This window comes from Xiphophorus maculatus, chromosome 20 (genome assembly GCF_002775205.1).
Source record: "Xiphophorus maculatus strain JP 163 A chromosome 20, X_maculatus-5.0-male, whole genome shotgun sequence".
NCBI lineage: Eukaryota > Metazoa > Chordata > Actinopteri > Cyprinodontiformes > Poeciliidae > Xiphophorus > Xiphophorus maculatus.
This window is the reverse complement of record NC_036462.1, coordinates 23,132,946-23,157,438: the sequence shown is the minus strand read 5'-3', so window position 1 is coordinate 23,157,438 and position 24,493 is coordinate 23,132,946. Positions and strand designations below refer to the sequence as shown.

The 24,493-nt window shown below is 38.1% G+C and overlaps 1 protein-coding gene across 1 annotated transcript; it reads left to right on the top strand.

Annotated features, from left to right (window-relative positions):
• The first annotated feature begins 12,125 nt into the window (after positions 1-12,125).
• Positions 12,126-21,842, top strand: LOC102230552 (coiled-coil domain-containing protein 3-like). Its single transcript, XM_005804325.3, has 4 exons — positions 12,126-12,742; positions 14,196-14,370; positions 20,755-21,048; positions 21,152-21,842. Exons 1-3 carry the CDS (start codon positions 12,342-12,344, stop codon positions 21,046-21,048), a joined length of 870 nt encoding a protein of 289 aa, XP_005804382.3. The 5' UTR covers positions 12,126-12,341; the 3' UTR covers positions 21,152-21,842.
• The last annotated feature ends 2,651 nt before the right edge of the window (positions 21,843-24,493 follow it).

Here is a 24,493-nt window from a genome sequence, read left to right as displayed (position 1 = left end):
CTGCTCAACAGAAAACTGTTCCAAATAAGAGTGCTGAATATACCTTTAACACATGTCGTAAGATTAACTGTATTAAGCACTAAAAATAATCATTTTTCCTTAACAAAGGTAAGAAATGTCCGTGTATCAACAAGAGAGTTGTAAATATTCAGGTTAGCTTAAGCTAGCCTACAATGATGATGTTCGCATCCACCTCAAAAATATGTAGTTGCGGCCCTGGCTGCAGCAAACACAGTTTGACTCTGATAATGTGTCGGATGAATGAGGATGTGACGTCAGCGCAGCAGGTGCAAAGAGCCCATTGGTACATTGATCTTGTAGCCAGAGAAACTGTAATCTGTTTTGGATTCTTTAAACTGGACTGCAAACATTTGTTTTTGTTTTATATTGGCAATAAAAATAAAGGTTTTAGGAGCAGAGCTAATGGTGCATTTGAAATCCATGAAGGCTATGTGTTCCTCTGTTTGATCAATTAATATTTAATAAGAGAGTTAGTTTTAGTTTCACTGAATCAATTAAAAGTAAGTCCTGTAGATTTAATATTTCTCTATCTTAATAAAGTTTTGTTCATTATTAAAAGAATGTTAAGATGTCCAGAATCAGCTGCAGCTTGTTTTTTTTCTGCGCAAAGAATAATTAACATTCTTATCTAATATTTTAATTCTTATAATTCTACATAATTATTACTCAGATTTTTATAAACATCTTTTGGACCATGCAAAGCATTTTAGCTGTTTCTCTATAAGATCTATTTTCTATTTCCAGTTATTAAGTTCTTCCAAACTGCTATGAGAGCAACTTGAACACAACAATCATTTTAATTTGATATTTGTTCAAATCATCTTTCCATTCTCTTACTTTGACTCACTTGCTCCTTGCCTTTCTCCTTATTTCTAAATCACCACATGTGCCTACTTACCAAACTACTCAGTTTATTAATTCCTGCAAACCATGAGCTAGTAGTTTTCATCATTATTTTTCTTTCTATGAAACTTTAACTGTTTAAAGTTTCCTCATCCTTTTCCTTCTTAAAAAAACTTTCATATTCCCCTTTCTTGTGTTTCACATTCCTGTCTGTTACTATTTATTTGCCAACACACTGTTATCACAATCTTCTGTTTCCTTAATTTCTTGGCTCTTTCTTTAGTTTTTTATTTTATCCTTTAGTTCTATTTTAGTATTTAATTAACCTTTTTACCTGTTCTTTACTATCCATTTATTCAGATATTTTGTATTTTATCAGGGTCCTGCCCTTCAACACACTCCCAATATTTTCACTGCTGTTAATCTTTTGATTTACATTTACTGTTGAAATATAAAGCAGTAATTCGTTCAATGGTTGCTATGCCGCCATCTGCTGTGTATTCTCCAGTACTGCAGTTATTTTTCTACCATTCCGGACAATTTAAATGAATTCATTTATAAAAGAAATTAAACGAACACATATTGAAACACTTCTCTCCACTTCCTGCTATTTTTACCCATTTTAAACAATTTAGACCAGTTTGTCAACACCTAGGCTGTTCTAAAAACTGGTTTCTTTTTTATAGTGGGTGTAAGAGCCAAAAATGTTAGTTTTAACATTGTTTCTTTTTTGTATGCTTTTTGCATATTTAGATATTGTCTTTACAGTAAGGTTTTATTTTACTATGTTTTTTATAAAACAGCGCCACCTAAAGGACACAATTGTATATATAAAAAGGGCGGTGTCACTTAAGAGTAAAAAAGAAAAGAATGTTGGATGAAGTGTGGTCGCTTAACCTCTACACAGTTTTTGACCGTTAATTTTAAGGATGCTGTGCAAGACAAAATAATTTTCATGTTATGCCAAAGAAAGTAAAGTTCATACTTTGTGTGGAACCGTAAGTATTGTTTATTATTTAATGCACAAGACATATCAATGAACAGAAACGCGTCAACTAAGAAGAGATAAGCTAACCGATACTAACAAAGAAAACTGAAGCTAATTTATCAATATAGTGGCTTTATAGAAAAGAACAAGTAGCCACTACATAAGTCAAAAACTGTTTACATCGTTTGAAAAGAAGGATGACTTCGTGTGTCTATTGAAGACGAAGGACAACGTAATAACGATTTTTAAAGCATAAGAAGGTCATAATGGCGGACAACTCAGACTCAAACGCTGTAGTAAACGAAGATGACCAAAAGAGGGCGCCAAAGCTCACAGAAAAGGCTCTGGATTCTAAACTCCATAAACTGATCAATGTAAGAAGGTACAAACTTGGACAGTTGACAGCTAAATCTAAGGAGATTGATAGCTTAATGCAAAATAATGGAAGTTTGATCCAGATTGAAGAAGAGCATTTACCATTATTTCAGACACTTCTTGAAGAGTTTAGTAAATCCAATGAAGCAGTTTTGGAAATTCTTCATGAAGATGAACAACATGTTGACCAAGAATATTGGTTTCAGCCAAAATATGATTTTTTCAAGTCTATTTTGGAAAAAACAGAAACATGGATTAAAGAACAAAAAAGGAAAACCATAGATGACCATCAGTTAGATGTAGAAGTGAGTCCTATGGATAGTGTATCCATTGCTTCTGTGTCAAAGAAAAGATCAAAAGGGACTGGATCTAAAGCAAAGTCAGTTAGTAGCAGTTCATGTGCTTCTTCATCCACATCATCTGCATCCTCAGCTCGCTTGAAGGAGGAAGCGAAAAGAGCTGCACTTCTTGCAAAGGCTGCTACTCTTAAAAAGAAGCAGTTGTTGGAATTAGAAGAAGCTCAACTAAAAGCTAAGAAAGAACAGTTGGATGTTGAAACTGCTATAGCAGAAGCAACTGCCAAGATAAAGGTTTATGAAGACTATGAAGCTCCAGTTATCAGAGATGGAACGTTTGAAAGCAAAACCTTTACACAAAAAGAGGAAAGTGAAAATGTGCATCATCCCCTCATGCCAAGAGATTTGCAGCAACAACCAACTTTTAATGATGCTGTTGTTCAGTCCACTCAACACGTCACTGATGTTCACTCATCTGAATTGTTACATGGAAACACACAGCAGAGTAATAATATGGAGGAACTTTGCAAAGTAATGCAAAAACAGAATGACATCACAGAACTTCTTGTTAAACAACAACAACTTTCTAAAATGCCACCAGTTGATGTTCCTATTTTTTACGGTGATCCATTGCATTTCCGTTCCTTCATGAGAGCCTTCAATCACACTATTGAAACAAAGACTGAGAACCCTGCTGATAAACTGTACTATTTAGAACAGTATACAAGAGGTGAAGTCAGAGATCTTGTTAGGAGCTGTCAACACATGCAACCACACAGAGGTTTTCAGGAAGCAATGAAACTGTTACAAATCCAATATGGAAATGAGATTCAGATTGCTTCCGCTTATATGGACAAGGCATTACAGTGGCCTCAAATTAAGCCTGAAGATGGAAAGTCATTGAGTTCTTTTTCTCTTTTCCTTACAAGTTGTTGTAATGCAATGGACGACATTGACTACTTGGATGAGATGGACAATCCTGTCAACATAAGGATTTTGACATCCAAACTACCATATAAGATGAGAGAAAAATGGAGAGCACATGCATTTGAACTACAAGAAAAATCCAAAACTAGAGCCAAATTCACAGACTTGGTGAGTTTTATTGACAAACAAGCTCGGCTGATGACAGATCCATTGTTTGGAAATATAAACCCCTCTCAACCAGCAGAAAAGGGAGAAAAAAGAAAGACACAGATCAAAAGTGTAAAAGGAGATGGCTTCAAGAAAAGTAGCTTTGCAACAGACATTACCTGTAAAGAAGAAACCACAATTAAAGCTACTAAAACTCAATCAGAAAGAGCTACAAACAGTACTGCTTTTTCAACGCCATGTCTATTTTGCAAAATGAATCACACATTTGAAATGTGTGACACTTTCAGAGATAAACCTCATAATGATAAGGTTGAATTTTTGAAGAAATCAGGACTTTGTTTCAGCTGTTTGGTCAGAGGACATCTTAGCAAAGATTGCAAACAAAAGATGTCATGTCAGTTTTGTGCTAAAAAACATCCAAGTCTGCTTCATGTTTTAAGACTTGAAGAAAATAAACTTGAATCAACCAGTGATAAAAATGAACCACAGGTCTCATCAAGTGCACTTGCATCAGTGCTTAAGGAAAATGATTTGACTGGGGATAAAGATAGTATTCTTGCAATAGTGCCTGTAAGAATCAAATCAAAGAAAAGTCCAAAAATGGTTGAAACTTATGCCTTTATTGACCCAGGAAGTTCTGGTACTTTTTGTACTGAAGATTTAGCAAGACAGCTCAATCTCACAGGCAGAAAAACAAAGATTTTTCTTACTACTATGAATAAACAGTCCAGCACTGATAGCTACATGTTGACTGACCTGGAAGTGAGTGGTATGGAAGGATGTATGTTTATTGACCTGCCAAAAGTATTCACACAAAAGGAGATACCAGTGAGCAAAGCAAACATCCCTCTGCAGGGAGAACTGGATCAGTGGCCATATCTGAAGGATGTCAAATTGCCATGCATAGATGCTGATGTGAGTCTTTTGATTGGAAACAATGCATACAAGGCCATGGAACCCTGGAAAGTGATAAACAGCCAGGACAGTGGACCATATGCAGTGAGAACACCACTCGGTTGGATAATAAATGGACCCCTCAGAGAACCCAATGGAGCCTGTTCAGAAATGGAAAAGCAACAACAGGTTACTGTTAACAGAGTTAGTTTGGAAACAATAGAAGAACTCACAAGGCAACAATACAACCATGACTTCCCTGAGAGAAACTGTGATGACAAGTTGGAGATGTCTCATGAAGACAACCTTTTCATGGAAAAAGTAACTAGCTCACTGAGTTCTATCAATGGTCATTACAGTATGAAGCTTCCTGTCAAACATGAGTCTGTCACAATGCCATGCAACAAAAAATTGGCTGAACAACGTGCAGTTAATCTGAAAAGGAAATTTCAAAGAAACCCATTGTTCCATGATGAATACAAAACATTTATTTCAAACATGTTGGAGATGGGCTACGCAGTACAAGTACCGGATCAACAACTCAACAGACCAGATGGAAGGATTTGGTACATACCACATCATGGTGTGTACCATCCTCGTAAAAAGAAGCTGCGTGTGGTTTTTGATTGTGCTGCTTCATTTCAAGGAACATCCCTAAATGACATACTGCTACAGGGACCTGACCTTGCTAACTCCCTCATTGGAGTCCTCACCCGGTTCAGGCAGGGTCCTATTGCAATGACAGCAGACATTCAAGCAATGTATCATCAAGTAAAGGTTGCAAATGAAGACACAGACCTTTTGAGGTTCTTGTGGTGGCCTGAAGGTGACTTCACAAGAACTCTAGAAGAGTTTAAGATGATTGTCCATCCATTTGGTGCCACATCTTCACCTAGTTGTGCTATGTTTGCACTAAGGAGAACAGCTGAGGATAATCAAAGCAAATCATCATCAGAAACAGTGGAAACTGTACTAAATAACTTTTATGTTGATGACTGCCTTAAGGCTGTGGATACCACTGCTAAAGCCATTGTTATGGTTGAAGAATTAACTGCATTGTGTGCCACAGGAGGGTTTCATCTAACTAAATGGGCAAGCAACAGCCGTGAACTGTTGGCTACCATCCCCGAAGAAGAGAGAGCAAAGGAGTTCAAAGATCTGGACCTAAGTAATGACACATTACCTAAGGAAAGAACGCTAGGAGTTCAATGGTGCACTGAAAGTGATGCTTTCACATTTACTATCAATGTGAAAACCAGACCGATGACAAGAAGAGGACTTCTCTCGGTGGTGAGTTCTATTTATGATCCACTGGGTTTTCTAGCACCCGTCACCCTTCTCCCAAAAACTCTTCTCCAACAGATGTGCAAGAACAAACTTGGATGGGATGAAGAAATACCTGAAGAATTTGCAAGAAAATGGAAAAAGTGGCTAGATGAGCTTGACTTGCTTTCAAGCTTCAACATTAACAGATGCATAAAACCACCTGAGTTCAAGTCTGCCATTACAGCTAAACTGCATCATTTCTCTGATGCAAGTGAGTTGGGATACGGAACTGTCACATATCTCAGCTTAAAGAATGAAGAAGGAAAATTCCATTCTGCTTTCATCATAGGAAAGGCCCGTGTTGCACCGATAAAGCAGACTACAATACCAAGAATGGAACTTGCAGCTGCTGTCGTTGCTGTAAAAATGGACAAAATGTTGAGGAAAGAAATGCAACTCGACTTACAAGACTCCCAGTTTTGGACTGACAGCACTACAGTGTTATCTTACATCTCATCTGAAACACACAGATTCAAAACTTTTGTTGCAAATAGAGTTGCAATTATAAGGGAAAACACAAAACCATCTCAGTGGAGATATGTTAATACTTCCCTCAATCCAGCAGACTGTGCATCACGTGGGTTGACAGCAGAAGACTTTATGAAAAATGAGAAATGGATAAACGGCCCAACATTTCTTCAAAGTCTGGAAGAGTCATGGCCAGAAGGTCATGAAAGTAAACTTGTGGACCAAGATGATGTTGAGTTGAAGAAGAAACTAAAAGTAAACTTAACATTGACAACAAGTGCTCCATGCCCTATTAACCAACTGATTGAGTACTATTCCAGCTGGTACAAGTTAAAAAAGGCTATAGCATGGATGCTAAGGCTCAAAGAAATCTTATTACAACTTAGCCAGCAAAGACAACTCATCCAAAAGACAACCAGTAACGCAGATATGGTCAAGAGGATGAATGAGTACAAGACTAAAATGAAAATGAATCCACTATCAGTACAAAATCTACAAGATGCAGAAAGGGCAGTTGTTCAGTATAGTCAATGCCAACGGTTTCCAGAAGAAATCTCATCTTTGCAAAAAGGCGTTTGCGTGAAAAGAAACAGTGAGATCTATAAATTAGATCCTCTCCTTATTGATAACATGCTGAGAGTTGGTGGCAGACTTTGTAATTCAGCCATGTCTGAAGAGGCTGTACATCCTGCTATTCTCTCAAAAGACATGCACATATCAAGACTCATTCTCAGGAATATTCATGAGCAATCAGGACACAGTGGAAGAAACTATGTGCTTTCTCAACTACGACAGAAATATTGGATTCCTAAGGCACATTCAGCAGTAAGGAAGTTGCTTTCAAACTGTGCTGTTTGTCGAAAGCTTCATGGAAAACCAGGAGAACAAAAAATGTCTGACTTACCACAAGATCGGGTTTTGCCTGATTCACCACCCTTCACTAATACAGGTGTCGACTTCTTTGGACCAATCGAAATAAAGAGAGGACGGAGTAATGTTAAAAGATATGGTGTCCTATTTACATGCCTTGCAATCAGAGCCGTGCATATAGAAGTGGCTCATTCACTGGACACAGACTCTTGTATAAATGCAATACGGAGATTTATGTGTCGAAGAGGACAAGTTATGGTGCTTCGCTCAGACAATGGCACTAACTTTGTTGGTGCTGAAAGACAGTTGTGCGAGTCTATTGAGCAGTGGAACCAATCAAAAATTGAAGATACACTGAGACAAAATGGAATTCAGTGGATATTTAATCCACCAGGCGGCTCTCATCATGGTGGAGTTTGGGAGAGGCAGGTTCGAACTGTGAAAAGAGTGCTAAGCTCTGTGCTGAAACAGCAGATGCTTGATGATGAAGGTCTCCAAACGGTGTTCTGTGAGGTCGAAGCCATCATTAATGCAAGACCTATAACAAGTGTTTCGGATGATCCTAATGACATTGAACCGTTGACTCCAAACCATTTGCTGTTACTGAAAAAGCAACCTCTGTTACCATCTGGACTGTTTCAACAGGCAGATCTTTATGCTCGCAGAAGATGGAGGCAGTCTCAGTATATTGCTGACCTATTTTGGAAACGGTGGACAAAAGAGTATCTTCCCATTCTTCAAGAACGTCAGAAGTGGTTTCAAATTAAAGAAAACCTCGCCACTGATGATGTTGTCCTAATCATGGATCAAACTGCTCCCAGGAATGCATGGGTCATGGGAAGAGTCCTAAAAACTTTGCCAGATAAGAAGGGTCTAGTTCGCAGGGTTCTGGTGAAAACAATGACCAACACTTTGGAAAGACCCATTGACAAGTTATGCTTGATTCATAAGAAGGACATTGTATAGAGACAGTTACATCACTTCTTTTTTTTGAATATATTCTATGTTTTTGCTCTTGCTAAAGTTATGTTATATAATTGACATGTTTTCTCCATGTGCAATTATGGGGCCGGAAATGTAAGAGCCAAAAATGTTAGTTTTAACATTGTTTCTTTTTTGTATGCTTTTTGCATATTTAGATATTGTCTTTACAGTAAGGTTTTATTTTACTATGTTTTTTATAAAACAGCGCCACCTAAAGGACACAATTGTATATATAAAAAGGGCGGTGTCACTTAAGAGTAAAAAAGAAAAGAATGTTGGATGAAGTGTGGTCGCTTAACCTCTACACAGTTTTTGACCGTTAATTTTAAGGATGCTGTGCAAGACAAAATAATTTTCATGTTATGCCAAAGAAAGTAAAGTTCATACTTTGTGTGGAACCGTAAGTATTGTTTATTATTTAATGCACAAGACATATCAATGAACAGAAACGCGTCAACTAAGAAGAGATAAGCTAACCGATACTAACAAAGAAAACTGAAGCTAATTTATCAATATAGTGGCTTTATAGAAAAGAACAAGTAGCCACTACAGTGGGTAACAATTAAAAATACCGATTGTGGTAATCCTTTCTTGGACTCTTACGAGTGGAGGATTCTTGCCTCTGCATCCACAATTGGTTTGCTCCTTCCAAACCCGCTACTTTAAATGAGATAAAATACCTAAAGGTGTTTATACCTCCAATCACACTTCAGTTCCGGAGCTGAAGCGTCTTCACGCAGGACTCCGCCGCCCTGTTTTTTTACGGAATGAAACTTTTAAGACGGATTTAAGCGGCTGCTCGCTGGACTCCGCTATCCAATTATCACCACAACAGCATAAAGTTAAAGCCGTTTAGTTTCAGCTGTTAGAGCCCAGGATTCACAGCGTTTCTTACACAGGATTTCTTTTAACGCGAACGCCATCAACTCATTCACGCTTTTCTTTTAAAAGACAATTTACTCTCAGTAAACGGAGTCCCGTCAAGCGTCAGATTCCAGCCGGTAAACCAAATACCAGTCCCGGAAAAAGATCTAAACTCATTCTGAAGAGTTTAGCCGTGCGCACGGTCCTTCTGGATTCGGTCTCACCCGCTGGAATCCTTCAGGATCCTGGGATCCGGCTTGGAAGGACCAAATTAATGTCAGGTTCATCTACCTAAGCCTTCTCAAACTGAAAAAGAAGAGAGAGACAAGTGAGTTTTAGATTTACTAGCAAGGAGAACGGACAGCAGCGTGCTTTAGTTACAATCTACCCGCTCTAAAACAGCTCCTCCCAGAGACTTTCTTTTTATTTCCTTAGGGCGGTCCTAGTTACAGAGCCTATTCAGGGGTCTCAAACTCCAGTCCTCGAGGGCCGCAGTCCTGCAACTTTTAGATGTGCCTCTGCTGCACCACACCTGAACAGAATAATTAGGTCATTAAGGCTGTGGAGAACTGATCTACACAAGGAGGAGGTCATCAAGTCATTTCAATCCAGTGTTTTGTACCTGTGGCACATCTAAAAACTGCAGGACTGCGGCCCTCGAGGCCTGGAGTTTGAGACCCCTGGATTTGGTTATCTTGAGTTAATCACATAGCAGCTGCTTCTTCTGTTCTCTTGAGTCACAGGTGTGTTGCACCTGCAAGCTGCTGTAATGTAGAATGCAAAATTCAGAGTTCTTGTTTATTTCCTTCTGTAGAAACGATGCAGGAACTGATGAACCCACAGAACAAGGAGGTGTCTTGTGCATCCCTGTCTCATGTACAGTTCCTCTGTTTCTGGTCCATAAACTCGACCCTTAATCATCCGTCAGTCATCACTCTTGCTGCAGACCATCTGGTGTCAGCTTCCAGTTTGACCCGTTTAGATGTCTTCCTGCAAGCATCTCTCACTAGGCACAAATTCCAAAAGCAAACAAGAGTATTTATATTTGTAATTAATTTAAACGCATCACTATCCCACAAACATCCTGTTTCCAGCAACCCAAAATATCCTTTTCTGTTAAAAAAAAACCCAGGGTGGCACCCAATACGCCACCGTTGAATCGTACATGTGCATAAAAATTCTCCCTACTTTCTGACATACTGAAAGTTCCTCTTCCTGGATATTTTCCCTGACTGGTTCTTCCCTTTGCTGGACATCTTTGCTTTTTTCCGCCAGTCTGGATTCGATCCTGTCATTTTTAATCTTCAGCGATACAATCTCTTTATTTAATTCTTCATTTTCTCTCTCTAGCCACTCGAGTTTTTCTGTTTTTGCTCTTAATTTGTCCGCTGCAGTGTTTCTCTGTTTTATCCGTTCCTCTTCCAGTTTATCTTTTATTCTTAATTTGGCTTCATTATCACATCTCAGCTGGTGTATAGTTGCATTTTCTTCCTCCAGGTCCAGATTAATTTTTCTGATTTGTTTCTTGTAAAATGCATTTGATTTTAGTAGTAAGCAATTTTCCTCATGCCAGTTGTGTGTCTTGTCCGTTCTGTTAAGTCTCTCTAGTTTAGTCTTCAGACTTTCTATGGTTTTCTGAAGCTCTTGGTTCTCCTCCTGCAGCTTGCTGCGGTTCTTCTGTAAATTGTCAATTTTTGTCAACACAAAATTATCCTCTTCCATCTTTGCTCTCTGGTTCAGACTGCAAATGAATTTCTCTGTGGAATCTGGCAATACAAAGGCAGCCGCCAGTGATGTCATAGACAGGATGAGTGACATCACTATGACATCAAAGCCACAAGAAGTCTGTTGGGTGTGGGGGAGGGGGGAGATGTTTTTTTTTTTAAACTTTATTCACAGACACACTGTACAACGACAGAGTGAAACATTTGTTCTGCCTCCAGAAAAAAAACAAATACAGATAAATATATTCAAGATGAAGAAAAAGCTACGGGGCTTCGGTTCCCAACTGTTCATTCAAAGCAGTACAGAGTTCAATTGTTTTAATAGCTATTTTCTGTCTTTGATAGTCTGGATATAAAACTTAAGTTCATTGTAAAATGCAGCAAAGCATGGCTTCCCCTACCTGGAACAATGAATATGATATTTAAATAGTGACAATAGAGGATTTATGAGAAACTCTGAACTGTTGGGCTCTTTGCACCTCAGCTTCCGCGTTCGGGGCAAAGCGGCTCAATCTTTACACTGGGCGCATATAATAAATTAACCATTTCTTTATTTACAGAGCTTTTTTCAAAGAGACCAAAATAAAGTGATAGGAAACACAGACTGTAAAGCAGAAAACAATAGCAAACCACACAAAAACTATATAATTAAATAAAGTAAACTCAAAAACTTTGTAAAGTTGAGTAATTATATGAATAAAACAACTAAGTATGGTAAATACACATTTTCAGTATTATGAAATTATAAGTTAAAATAAAGTACAAAGAAACTAGATTTAACATGATCATTTTTAATTCAGCATAAATATTCTTAATCACCTATACTTAAGCTTTTAAGTATATACCGTAATTACATCAATGTAATCGTTCTTTAATCTTTCACTATGATAATTGATATGAGACTGTAACTGCACATTTTCTTAAAGATGTCCAAATATGCTATCACCATCTCAGTTTTATATGAATCTTTTTGTTACAAAATCTTTTAAGAGCGTTTAACTTTTCAAGACTAGGCTTAAAACTGACCATATTAAGAGTCCTTCCTTTTTGATTGACATTAACGGTAAGAAAAAGAAAAAATGATTGTCATTATTATGAAAGCTTACATTTTTCATTAAAAACTGAAAGAAATTAACCCAAACACTGTCGTTCTCCAAGATGTCCATCAGAGGGCGCCAGTGAAATTTGATCTCTTTAATTGTTTAATATTTAAACTTTTCTAAGGATTTGTTGAAATGAATTATCTTTTACATAATGTCAGACTATTGGGAATAGTAAAGGCTCTTTTTTTTATTACATAGTAATTTAGAGAAACTTTTATTAAATGAGTTCACACAAATTTATTTCCCTTGCTGCTTCTCGTCTTGTCTCAGAGGTAAGAGGCAGTTTTTTGGAGAGGATGCTGGTGTCGTGGTTAGGCTGCAGCTCTGCTCGGACAAGTTAGGATTACACTGACTGGAGCGGACTTCGGGGCTTCTTCATCTTGCAAAATCCAGATCTGGAGAAAAATTATTTTTGCATAACTGAAAACACATGTGAAACACCTTTTGCCCCCCCACTTAATTGCATCCACCCGGAGTCTTGTGCGCCTTTATGCGCACAGCGGAGCGACAGATGTGTCCTCTCCGTCGCATCATGTGGATTATTCTGGGGTTTGTTTTGGCAGCTGGCGGCACCGATGGGAGCTGGGGATGTCAGTTACCCCACGACTGGAGACCGCAGACGGAAGCGTGCCGCGCTGAGCTGGCGGAGATCATCGTCTTTGCCAAGGTGCTGGCTCTACACAAAGAGTCCTACAGCGTGTACAACTACCTGCCGTGGCAGCACGACACCGACCTGCTCTTCTCCGCAGAGATCGAGCTGCTGTGCGACCAGTCCTGGGGCAGCATGCTGGAGGTCCCCGCTGGCTCCAGGTTCAACGTCAGTGGCCTGGGATACTTGCCTTGCTTCTCCTACAGCGTCACCGAAAACAACAACTACTACTTCTTTCTAAGGTGAACAGTGTCTACATCCTCTATTCATGGGGCATATTGAGTTATTAACGAATAACCACCATGCATGCATCTGGGGTAAAGTGTTATGGCACCCGAAGGAGTGATATGAATCAGTTTCTCCTGAAGAATGTTTTGGGGGGGGGGAGGTGTTCATTTCCCCTTTGCATTATTCCACATATGTTTAAAAGGCTACATCATTTGTTATGTTTGGAGCGGTTTGCCTCCAACACTTTCATTGTGCAGACTTGCTGTCCTAATTTGACATGCATGACCCGGTTGCATCCTCTCACTTATGTGTTCACTTTTGTTTCTTAAGAAATTCTGCGATTAATTTAACCTTTTCTGAAAACTGTTCTGCCATATGCACAAATAACTAAAAAAAATAAGACCCATAACATGTGTTCAATTACTGCCATTGAGTTTAGCAATAGTTACTTACAGAAGACCTGTTATCAAGTCTACAGGGGGCATTTTTTTTCCTCTCCCCCAAAGCATCTTCTTGAACAAAAATAGCTTCTCCAGTCAATCATGAGTACATGCTCCCTAGACAGGATAAATCACAGTCTAACACTGAAAAAATCATCGAAGGACATCCCTCAGGATCCATAAAAATAGACCGAGTGTGCTGCTAAATCCATACGTTTGCTGAAAAACATTTGGCCCACTTTTTGCTCTCTCTGGAGTTCTACTTTCCCTGTTAAAGAAAACGTCATTGCATTAATGCTAAAAATTATCAATATGCACTATCAGTTACTATACCTGATGTTCTTTGGGTTCACTTTTTTTCTCAGGTTTTTATACTCTACCCTGAATCTGCAAATCCAAATACTTTTAGTTTCTGTGATTACATCTAACCTTTGACATCATCTGCTGAAGGAAAACATGAGCTCTCCCTTGCTACTTCAACATACTAACGGCACAGCCTCTGATAGGGACAGCTAGGCAGTGGACATTCCCCGAGGGGCTTGAAATGAAATCCAGATGAATAACACAAAACCTCCTGAAGATATGAAACACACTTCATAAATCCCTCTCACCTTGTAATTTACTGGTTGAGTCATCCACATGCTTCTCAGGGTTTTATAATATTAAATCAAAGTCTGCCAGCAAATTACATAGTTATATTTTCTTCCCCCATTTTTAAACATTAACAGGTATATCTATGCAATGAATTGGCAGGTTACTTGTGTGAACTTTCAGTTTTAGCGAGAGCTCAAAACACTCTTGATCATAGTTTTTTTTTCCTGCATGTGTATGCTACCTTGTTGTTGTCACGTTACTTAATTTTATTGAATTGTACTGGACGTTGGTCGCCACCTGTTGTTTTGATGTGCTATACAAGCAAATTCATATTGACTTGTGTTTTCATCTGGATTTAGTCAGACATGCAAACACTTTGGCTTTGTTTTTTATTTTCTTTATTAAGCGTATTTGTGCTCTTTATGTCATGTAGGATGGATGAAAACTACAACATTATTCCACATGGAGTTAATTTCCAGGACCCCATCTTCCCCGACACTCCAGAGAACCACCGCATGTTTGCCAGCCTCTTCCAGTTCTCCAACTGCACACCTGGAACTCAAGTCCACAGCTTCACTCCGGAGTGGGAGGCTCAAGAGGACAGCCGGGTACGTACGCACTGAAGATGGCGACTTACGTCTGTGACTTACACCCAAGTTGCAAAAAGCAGAGACTCTAGACTTGACTTAGACTTGCTCTGGTAAAGACTCTATATTTGATCCTCAGTCAAGTTCTAAGACTTGATCTCCCTAAACAGTCTATATCTTATGTATAATAAATGGTAAAAGTTAGCAAGTGCAGACCCAATCAGTAAATATTAATGTAAAAATTCCCTCTGGGTAAGTGTTGTATATACAAATGATTTGTCATGGTAATGTTACACGCAGAAGGTTTGGATTCTAATGTTTCTTGGCAGGAAAAGGAGTAAACAGCAACTTTTGACTTCCTCTGTTTTTATTTAATATCAGCAGTATTAAATAAACATTTGTAGTCAGTAAGCCACTGACTGCAGGTTCTCATGTTTCAGGGTATGTTTGATGAATAAACTAAAGACTGATATGAGCAGATTTCAGACGTCTTTAACACAGAGCCATATATTAAATGACCAAAAATCATTTAGATTGTGTATGCCTGTTGGTTTTTCTTACCATATGCTTGCTTGTTATGCATTTGTATATTTCTGCTGGATAGAAGCTATTGTATGGAGTCATTTGAGTGTAGGTTTGTTTTGGTTTTAATCTGTAAAGCATGTTGTGTGCTAATTAAACACAGTTTGATTTCTTTACCATAATTCACAGCACGTAATCACAGTTTTGTTACTGAATTGAACATGAAAAAGATAGTGATACTGACGTTACATCTCCATGCGCTCTATTTGGCTTGAACTTCATTTTTCAAATTCATAACCTACAGCATTTCTCTGTATTTGACAAACTACATGGCACGGATACGCAATGTTCAATCGTAAGACTTGGACTTAAACTTGAGACTTGGATTTACCCTTTAAAGACTTGAGTTACACTCAAGTTGAGTCTTTTAAAGACTCAACTTTCTCTTTGAACTGAGAGATTTATCTTGACATTGACCTGTCCCTCAACGGTTTAAGCCTCAACTCGGACTAGCCCTGGAATAGTTGGGACTTTACTTAGACCTACCTTTAAAAAATCTAACTTGGCTTGATTTTGAATTACTCCTTCAAAACTTGGGAGCTAACATGGGGTTGGCCCTCAAGGTCTTGAAATTTGATCTCTGCTGTTGTGTCCTCTAATGTGGACACAACAGAGCTAAGTATATTAGTTTGACTTTGGAAAGAGTCATTTGAGTCTTCTGTTTCAGGCATTTGGTCAAATAGCCCATTCTGGTATAGCTGTTACTGTTTCACAAAAGTTTACTCTTAAAAGACCCAAAGGTTGGACATATTGTGGAGCACACAAAAAGGATTAGGCATTACATCTCTTTTTTTTCAATGAAAGGATGGAAAAAGCTGGCATGTCAAAATGTTCTTAATGCATGAGAAACCAGAAGAACTTTTCTTGAGGTTTGGCAAGACAGAGAACCTGCAATGTCTGAAGGAAAATTGAAAAAGCACAAGAGTCAATAACTGAATTGTTAAGGGAATTAAAACCAGGAATAGAGCATTCATTGCAGTATCAAATATACTGCTACACACAAAATACTTTTGAGACTTCCCACAAACCCTTGCACCTAATAAAAGAAGGACCCTATAAGGAGATGTCTACTTTCTTTTTCGCAATAAACTGATGTTATTGAGCGGAGTTGTTTTCCCATCTAAACATCACTGGTAATCCCTTAGTAGAAAAGTGTGTGCCTTTTCTTAAATTATGGTATTATATAAAAATAGTGAACTTGCTCCATCTAATATATCAGATTTAGTTCGGCCTTGTTTTTCCTCTGTCTACAATTATTTTCTGGCTTGTCATGCAAAAATAAATCTGCCATGGATTTCCGTTACCCTTTGGATCAGGGTTGTGATTATAAATACAAAGCAAAATGTTTTGAATGGATCATTGTTTCGATAAGTAATCATCTTCAAAATTAGAAACATGATGGTACTTTACCTTCTATAACTGGTAGATACTCTTGATCCAACTTATAAGAAAATGTTTGAGCTGACTGTGATTTAAATGGTAAATTGGGATGTTTTGCTTTTGGACTCTAGAGTTCAACATTAATAGCCATTAGCTAGACAATTGTTTTCGGTTTACTGTGGCATGATTCAGTTTTTTTTACGGGGGCTGGGGTTCTTGAAACATGCTCTGCTGCAGTTGACTGACTTGGATTTGTTTTTAGAAAGATCTATGCCCTTGAGCTATTTAACTTTTGGTTTGTTTGAACTATTTAGGAGAAAATTATAGGTATTTTTTTTGCTGTATTTACCTTATAAATAGAAGGAAAAATCCTTATAAACATTCCTACCCCTCATTAAATCTCTGACATCAATGAAAAACAATTAAAAAGAGAGGAGATAGCAAACAAAGCTTGCTGAGTGAGAACAGACACATTTCAGTGTGTGTGGAGAGGTAGGCAGGGCAGCACAGCAGTTAGTGGGGCAAGTATAAGGGCTGACCTCCTGGAAACAACCATACCACTGTGCCTCTTGCTGCTTAAAAACAGGACAAGTTATTTACTGCTAAGCAGACAAGCATTACATGTTTACCTGCAGTAGTAAATAAGCGTTCACAACCACGTGTAGACTTATGCTGTCTTTTCATTTTTGACTGTATCCATAGCAAGAATTTTGGATCCAAATCTGAGAGAGATGAATGATGTCATTTTTCCCCCCCTTTTATCCAAAAGAGAGAACAAGTTTCCCGGTTGTTGCAGAGTATGTACAGACTTTTTTTTACTTGAAATATGAAGCAGATAGAAGCAGAGCCATCTATCTGCCAGCACAACAGCTGGTCACCATGGAAACTAACACAGGCCAAAAACGATACTTTGTTGACGAATAAAAAACAGAGATTTCCTAGGCAAGTCCATTTTCTGTAGACATTCACTGCTCCTCTCCAAATACATTACTTCATCAATATCCTCTGGACAATTTCGAAAGTCAGTTTGTTTCATTCAGGGTTAAAACTAAATATTAGTTGCTTCTGAGTCCTAAGTAAACCTTCAATTCTGTAGCTACTAATCAGATTATCTTTAAATCATACATAATCCACAGATTCTTTCATAAGAAAAAACGTTTAAACGTATATGTTGTATAGGAGGCTAAAGAAACTCAGTAAGAACTAAAGTAGAAGTCTCTAAAATCTCACTGAAACATGGCAACTACTACCAGGCAGCAGCTGCTACCTTTATCTGAATAACTTCAGTAACTCTGACAGCCATAATCTTCGAGTGCTCCACCTCAGACTGAGTGTGTCCTCAAGTAAAAATCATTTGTGGGCACAAAAAAACGTAAAGTTGGTAAGTTGTTAAATTTAACACTTTCTGCTTTTCCCTGTTTGGTGTCTAAATGTGATTCTTTTCCGTTTTAAAGTTTCGTACTTTCAAAGAAAGTCCTCCGGGACCAAAGTAAAAGCACATGGAAAGAGCGCACAGCTAATATTACAACAAGTAACGTTCTAACCAATGATGTGGGTCGGCAGCTCTTTTTTTTTTACATTTCCTCAAAACCTTCAGTGGTTGTTATCTGATGGCAGAGAATTTACATCGGTTGTCCCGCTGGCCCATGTGGAAGCATTAGAGTCTGCAGAGGAAATCTAAGAAACACAGTCAGAGGCATATGGAGGTAATTTTTTTTTTGTTTTAGCCAGGAAGGGTCCAGGTCTTTGGATCATCTGTCTCAGGTTCGCGGGCATGTTGGATTTCGGCTCACAACAGTGTCCCAATGAAACAGAGGGACTTTGCTCAGCTGGTTCACTGTGTTGTCAATGAAGTATTTTTATAATAAGAATCATTTTTGCATATCTTTATTCTCGTCTGTTCACATGGAGTCAAGCGTACTCAATTTTCCATTAAAATCTGATTCTGCATCGCCTTTTGTTTTTGATGTGAAATTGCACTTACTTCAAGTCCGAAATCAAAATTAACCAGAGTCCAATTTATTTATTAAGCTCATTTAAAAACTGAATGTTTGCCAAAGTACTGTACATACTAACAAAAATAGATAAAAAGAAAAGAAAAACAAAACACAAAGAAAGACACAAAAATACTACACAGATAATACGAGCAAGTCAATTCGCAACTGATTAGAACTAATTGAAAAAAGATCGTGTTTTAAAAGAGACTTCTGTAGAGTCTCAAAATTAAACACAGGAAGAGAAGATGCCTGACTGATGTTCGTTCCACAGGTTGGGAGTCATAACAGAAAAAGTTGAGCTCCTTTAAACTTCCACAACTAAAAGCAACTGGTCAGCTCCTAGAGGTTTGCAAAGAAAGATACAAAGTGAGAAGATACTAAAAGGTACAGAGGAGAAAGAGGCCAGGACAGGTGAGATGTGCTCATGTAAGAAGATGCCCCCATCAACACTTTGAATAAGTTGAAGAACTAGAGATGATTGACTGACGCCAGCATAAAGTGCATTGCAGTAGTCGAGGGGATGTATTACTCTCTCCAAGTCATGCCTAGATAAACCTAGTTTAAGTTTTGCTTTGCTTGCTTTAACTGGAAGAAACTTTTTTGCAGAACAGATTTGTTTTATCAAATTTCAACGGAGTCCACAATTATTCCAAAATTGGCTGTTTTCTGTCAAATGTATGACTCCAGAAAACAAAATGTAATAGGCAGGTTGCTTATTAGGCCTGAATATAATCACGTGTTTTACTATCATTAAAACAAGCGTTGACATCTTCAAAGAAATCCAACAGGGACTGGATGACGCATGGATGTTTGGGTGCTAGAGAGAGCAATGAAAGAGAAGGTCATGTTTTCTCTGATGTAAGGAAAACAGAAGAGGACCGCAAGAAAGAGGCAGCACACAAACTTTTCATTACTAACACGAAACCTTCTGTCACTCAGAGAGCCAATCCAAAGCCGCCCCTTTTATATCCACTCAGTGCTCCAAATGAGAGACAAGACAGGAGTATCGAACTCTGCTGGAAGATCCAAAAGCACAAAAGTCACAGAGTTTCTTACACATCTTTTGTCTGCAGCTACATCTGAATTTGGCTTTTCCTCACTTTCACCACACACTACTTTACACAAGACACATGAGAAACAGGATTGCCTTCACATTGTTCCCCTTCACTGTTTTTTGTTTCTCTTCCCAAATCCCTTGTTTTAAGCTGCAAGCATCCAAAAATAACCCTTTTTTGGCTCATTCTTATACAAACATGGGAATATCCTGGAGGACTTGTGAGCTGTTGATACAGGCTCTGGGCCCAAAGAGCCTGTCAGCAGTGTTCTCTCATGTGACTTACACAAAGAATAGGCCATATCCAAACAGCAGTTCTAGATCATACATGTAACAAAAAAGTTGTTTTCTTTTTCATGACTTTATGGGGTCGGTTCAAGCCCTTACCAGGTCTTAGCAATAGTTTCCAAGTAACCATGTGACATCAACTAACAGAAACTTTGTTTAGTTGATCTAGTCATGATTGTCACGATTTATTTGTATTAGCCCTGAAGTTATGACTCTTGTAAATCTTCTAAATATCTCTACTAATACTAACACTAATATCTTCAAACTGAGCAAATGGTGCATATCAGTAACACTAAACCAAAATCCATAAAATTGATACTGGTTTTACGAACTCATGGTAAATAGAAATTTAAAGATGCGTCCAAAATTTTGGCCTGGTTTGGTTTTGCTTCCAAAATGCTGCCGCCGAAGTTTACATTATGTCAGATTAGCAGCACATCAGATTAACAGCTGAGACAGGAGTGTTACAGAGGGTGGATTTGAAAATCTATTCTTCCCAAAACTGGTGACACACACACACCCCACACAGGTGGATTGAAACAACAAACAACAGAACATGAAACATGTCAGAACAAAGGAATATTATGGCAGCATTATCAAGAAAAATCTTTCATTTCAGAATCACATCATTAAATAAGGCATTGCCATATTTTTACTAATTAATCAAAGCTTTTCCTTGTTATTAAAGTAGCAACTACACATTTTAATGTTGTCAACCAGCAGGAAAGAAAAATATCTCTCTTCATGATTTTAGTCAGAATATTTATAAAAATCAAAGTTATTCTAATGCAAAAAATAATATCCTGGAGGAAACACTGTGCATTGCAAAGAAGAGATTGATGTTATTGGTGTCCCTACATAAAATTAAAGTGGTCAGTGTTCGAATATACAAATAATTTTTCTGATTTTTGGTTGAAAACAGCTTCAAAAGCCATGTTTTTATTTCTTTCCATTTGAATTATGTGTCACTTTCCTTCCACGTCACAATTATTCACTACTGTCATTTATTCACATATGCCATGTGAGTTTCCCCTTTTTTGCTAAAAATTGCTTTGGTGGAAAGCTTGAATAAACAACACTATTTTTTTTTCTGTCTCTTCTCAGCTGTTGTGCTCCACAGTTCAGAAAGCTCTGTTTGAGGAGGAGGAGCGAGTGAGGACTCTCTCCCAGAAAGTGCGTACATTGGAGAAAGCCAATGGCCACCTGAAGGAAAAGGTGAAGACTCTGAAACGTCTCTTGCGTCTGGCCCAACGAGAAACCACGAAGGAGCAGCAAACTCTCAGCCTTAAACAGCTCCAGGAGTCACAGGTGGTCCAAACTCACCCTGACCAGGACACTACCCAAGATCAAAAGAACCAAGAACTTAAAAAAGTCCCACCCAAGAAGCTAAAAACCTAGGTACTCCTTTGTTAAATAGCAGCAGAAATAGCTATTTCATTGTCTTCAGTGATAAATCACACAATATAACTTTTGATGACTTTTTTTTCTCTCTCTCTCTTAGTGCTGGACACATCATGCATTGTATCAATATTATGACTTTGGCTATGAAATGCAGAACATGACATATACTAATATGTTAATTGTGAACACTAAAAAGATTGTGATATATGGCTTGAATGGTGCTGCCTCATAACTCAAGATGCTTTGCGTTGTTTTAGTTGAGCAGGTCTGTCTTTATGGCTTTTCCACAGAACAAATCTCCAGGACATAAACCAAGTGGTGGAAGTGTTTGGATAAAAATGGTGTAATGCTATAAATATGTAAAGTCCATTTTTTTAATGAGACATTGATGAAGAAAAGTTTCTTCTGTTCCATTCTTTTCATTTATGTTATTATTCAAAGTTAAGCCAGTGTCCATACACAACATGTTTATATATAGATTTTTTTTTTTTTTTACATCTGAATTTGCCACCTTTGGCTTGCCATAGCTAAAATAACCCCACATTACTTCTGTCAATAAATCACTTTTAAGTGATCATCTTTTTCGTTTGTTTGTGTTGTATTTGGTGCGGAGCATCATTTGTGGTATAAGGCTGATTTATTGTGTGTCAGAGATGAAGGTTGCCTTTATGAAGCATTCTGTGATTGCTTTGGTTTTTGCTCTGTTTCATTTATACCCTAAGCTTTTCCATTGCTGCAATATCTTTTTATATAAAGCGGCTTTGAAAAAATAAATTATCTTTTTCAAAAAAGTTGTCCTCTGCTTATTAATGTCATGCGTGACATGTTGAAATTTAAAACAGTTTTTGTTATGAACCTTTACAGTGATATCTGTGAAATGTAACATTCCTCTTCAACACTACTTTCAGTACAGAGTGCCAGCTACTGTATATCCCAGTGATATATTAGTTTGAGTCTTGTGCTGGTGAAGATTTATGTTTTTAACATTACATTCTCTTGTCTCTCACAGTTCTCCAGATTTAGGCAGTCAGCGAGAAATAAAAAAAAAAAAGGTTTTCATGTTCCAATCTGAGTCAGATGTGATTCTTATGATTTGTTTCCTGATATTATTGCACTATGGGTGTCAACATAAGTTAATGTTCAAAAATCTGGAACATTAGTATTCTAAGATGAATGTGTCTGGAAATATGTCTCGCCAAGAAAAGAAGAAAGCGACCCCCGACAGCTGTGAGCGCTGTTAAACTTTTGTGAAAATTTCAGAACCCTGTAGGAATGTTCCCATAACCTCTATGTTTTAGAAGGAAGAGATGATACATGCATTAAAGTATGTTTAGTGCTCTTCACAGCCTATGAAATTATAAGTGTCCGAGAACAGGTACAATATCACAGGGCATCATTAATCCGAAATAAAAACTAGCCCTGTGCTGGCCACGACAGCATTTTCTGACTGATGTGAAATATTTTTGACTAGTGAAATTTCCAAAAGTTTTCAGGAAACCTAAATCAAATTTGCTTCCAGGGCTCAGTTGTATTAAACATTAACGGGGGCATGCAGCTCTTTACACAGGAAGAGAAGAAACAAACACAGAAATGGAGGGGGAAAAAAAAGTATGTGGGCTTTGCAGAAATGCTTAGCTTACTTAGCAAACTATTATTTAGTGACTCATTTAAGCCCTAACGTCAAGCAGGAAGATTTTGGTGGAACGGTTCATCGCTGGTTGTCCGATTTGTTGGCTGTTTGCCCTCCCCGTGAAACGCTTGCATTGGACGACCTAGCCAGCAGCCTGGACGCCCTGGATCTGGGCCAAAGATGATATACGCACGCTGCTTTCTCAACACAAACCGCTGCACAGAGCAAAGCTGCAAAACAGATGTCAAACAATGTGGCTGCTTAGAGGTGGTCCCTTTGAGGAGGCTATTTGAGCTGGCTTTCTGCTGACATGATTTGTTCATTTACCCTTCTTTCATGTTGTCAGATGCTGTTACCTCCTCTATCTGGTTCTGGTTTTACTTCTTTCCTTAAGTAATCCAGCAGAATCTGACCAGTTAAGATATCCTTAAGTTTGCGATTGACAGTCAGTAACTTAAAGTGTTTGGCTCCATATGTCCTTCTTTCACATAAAAACGCCACCAAATGTTTTCAACTCAAAACTTCAGGAGTTGACATAGCTTGAAGTTAAGGTGGCTTTTGTTTTAACGCTAGCATGGTAGCTGTAGCCCAAACGATGTTTCTATCTCCCGTTATTTCAGATTAAAACATTGTAAATGCTCACTCAGGTTGTTCAGAATTAAGCAAAGAAGTAAAATATCGCTTAAGTATTTTTTGGGATTGTAACGATTCTGTGTTTTAGTTCTGCTGGGGTTCATATGGTTATTTGCATTTGTTATAAGTTACAATGTGATCCTTTCTGTTATATGTAGAGTTATGGGCTTCCCCTGTCTGACTCTGCTGGCTCCAGCTCACATGTTATAGGCCTGTCATGTGGGCGGGGGATCGGTGGAGCGGATACCCCACTTCCGGTACCAGGACCGGTACTTCCGGTACCAGGAAGTTCCAGTCCTGCTACCGGAAGTGGGGGAGAGTTCAGAGGGGAGTTAGCCGTGAAGCTATCAGTTGAGTGTGCCCTTTTGTTAGAGGCGTGAGCTGCAGCCTCAGAAATAGCAGCTTGTACTTATTTCTAATAAATCCTGTTGGCGTCATTACAGTATTGTGCATAAGTTTGAAGATAAATTAAAATTAACTGTAAAATTGGTACATGGTAATAAAATAGCAAATGTTAAGGGAAAAAAAAAACTTGAAAATTATTTACATATGTTATAGCTTGGGCCTTGCCAAAGCGTAATAATCAACAACAGGAATTAAGTTAATTATTGATATTTATTGTTGAATACAGGAAGGATTCCCCGCTAGCTTTATCCGTTCGTTGTCAACCCAACATGGGGATCACGCCAAACAGGAAAGAAGAATTCAGGGAAGTGCCACAAAATAAACAAAAAACAAAACAAACAAAATGAATGAAAAAGTTGTCAGCCCGCCCTCACAAGTACTACAAGCAGAAAGACGATCCTAACTGGGCGGACTAGCAAAAAATAAAAAAAACAAACGCTAAAAAGACAGCAGGAGGCAGTGCAAAAACTGTAAAACAAGGACACTAAAATTACTGAATGCTTATTAAATCATTTTAATCAAATCAACCTAAAACATTAAAACACTGCCTACCTGCATCGCATAAAACACTTCCAGATCAAACCTTTGTGTAGCCGATCTGGTGCAAACCTAGCAAATAAAACAATATATAAGCATACAATTCATTCTAATTAAAAAGACCAATATATAAAACCTACCTGCGGCGTCCAACACCCACGCCGAGGTAACGCTACCAGCCGAACACCATCAGCAATACAGTCCTATATAAAAACACCACATCAGCACAACTTACTT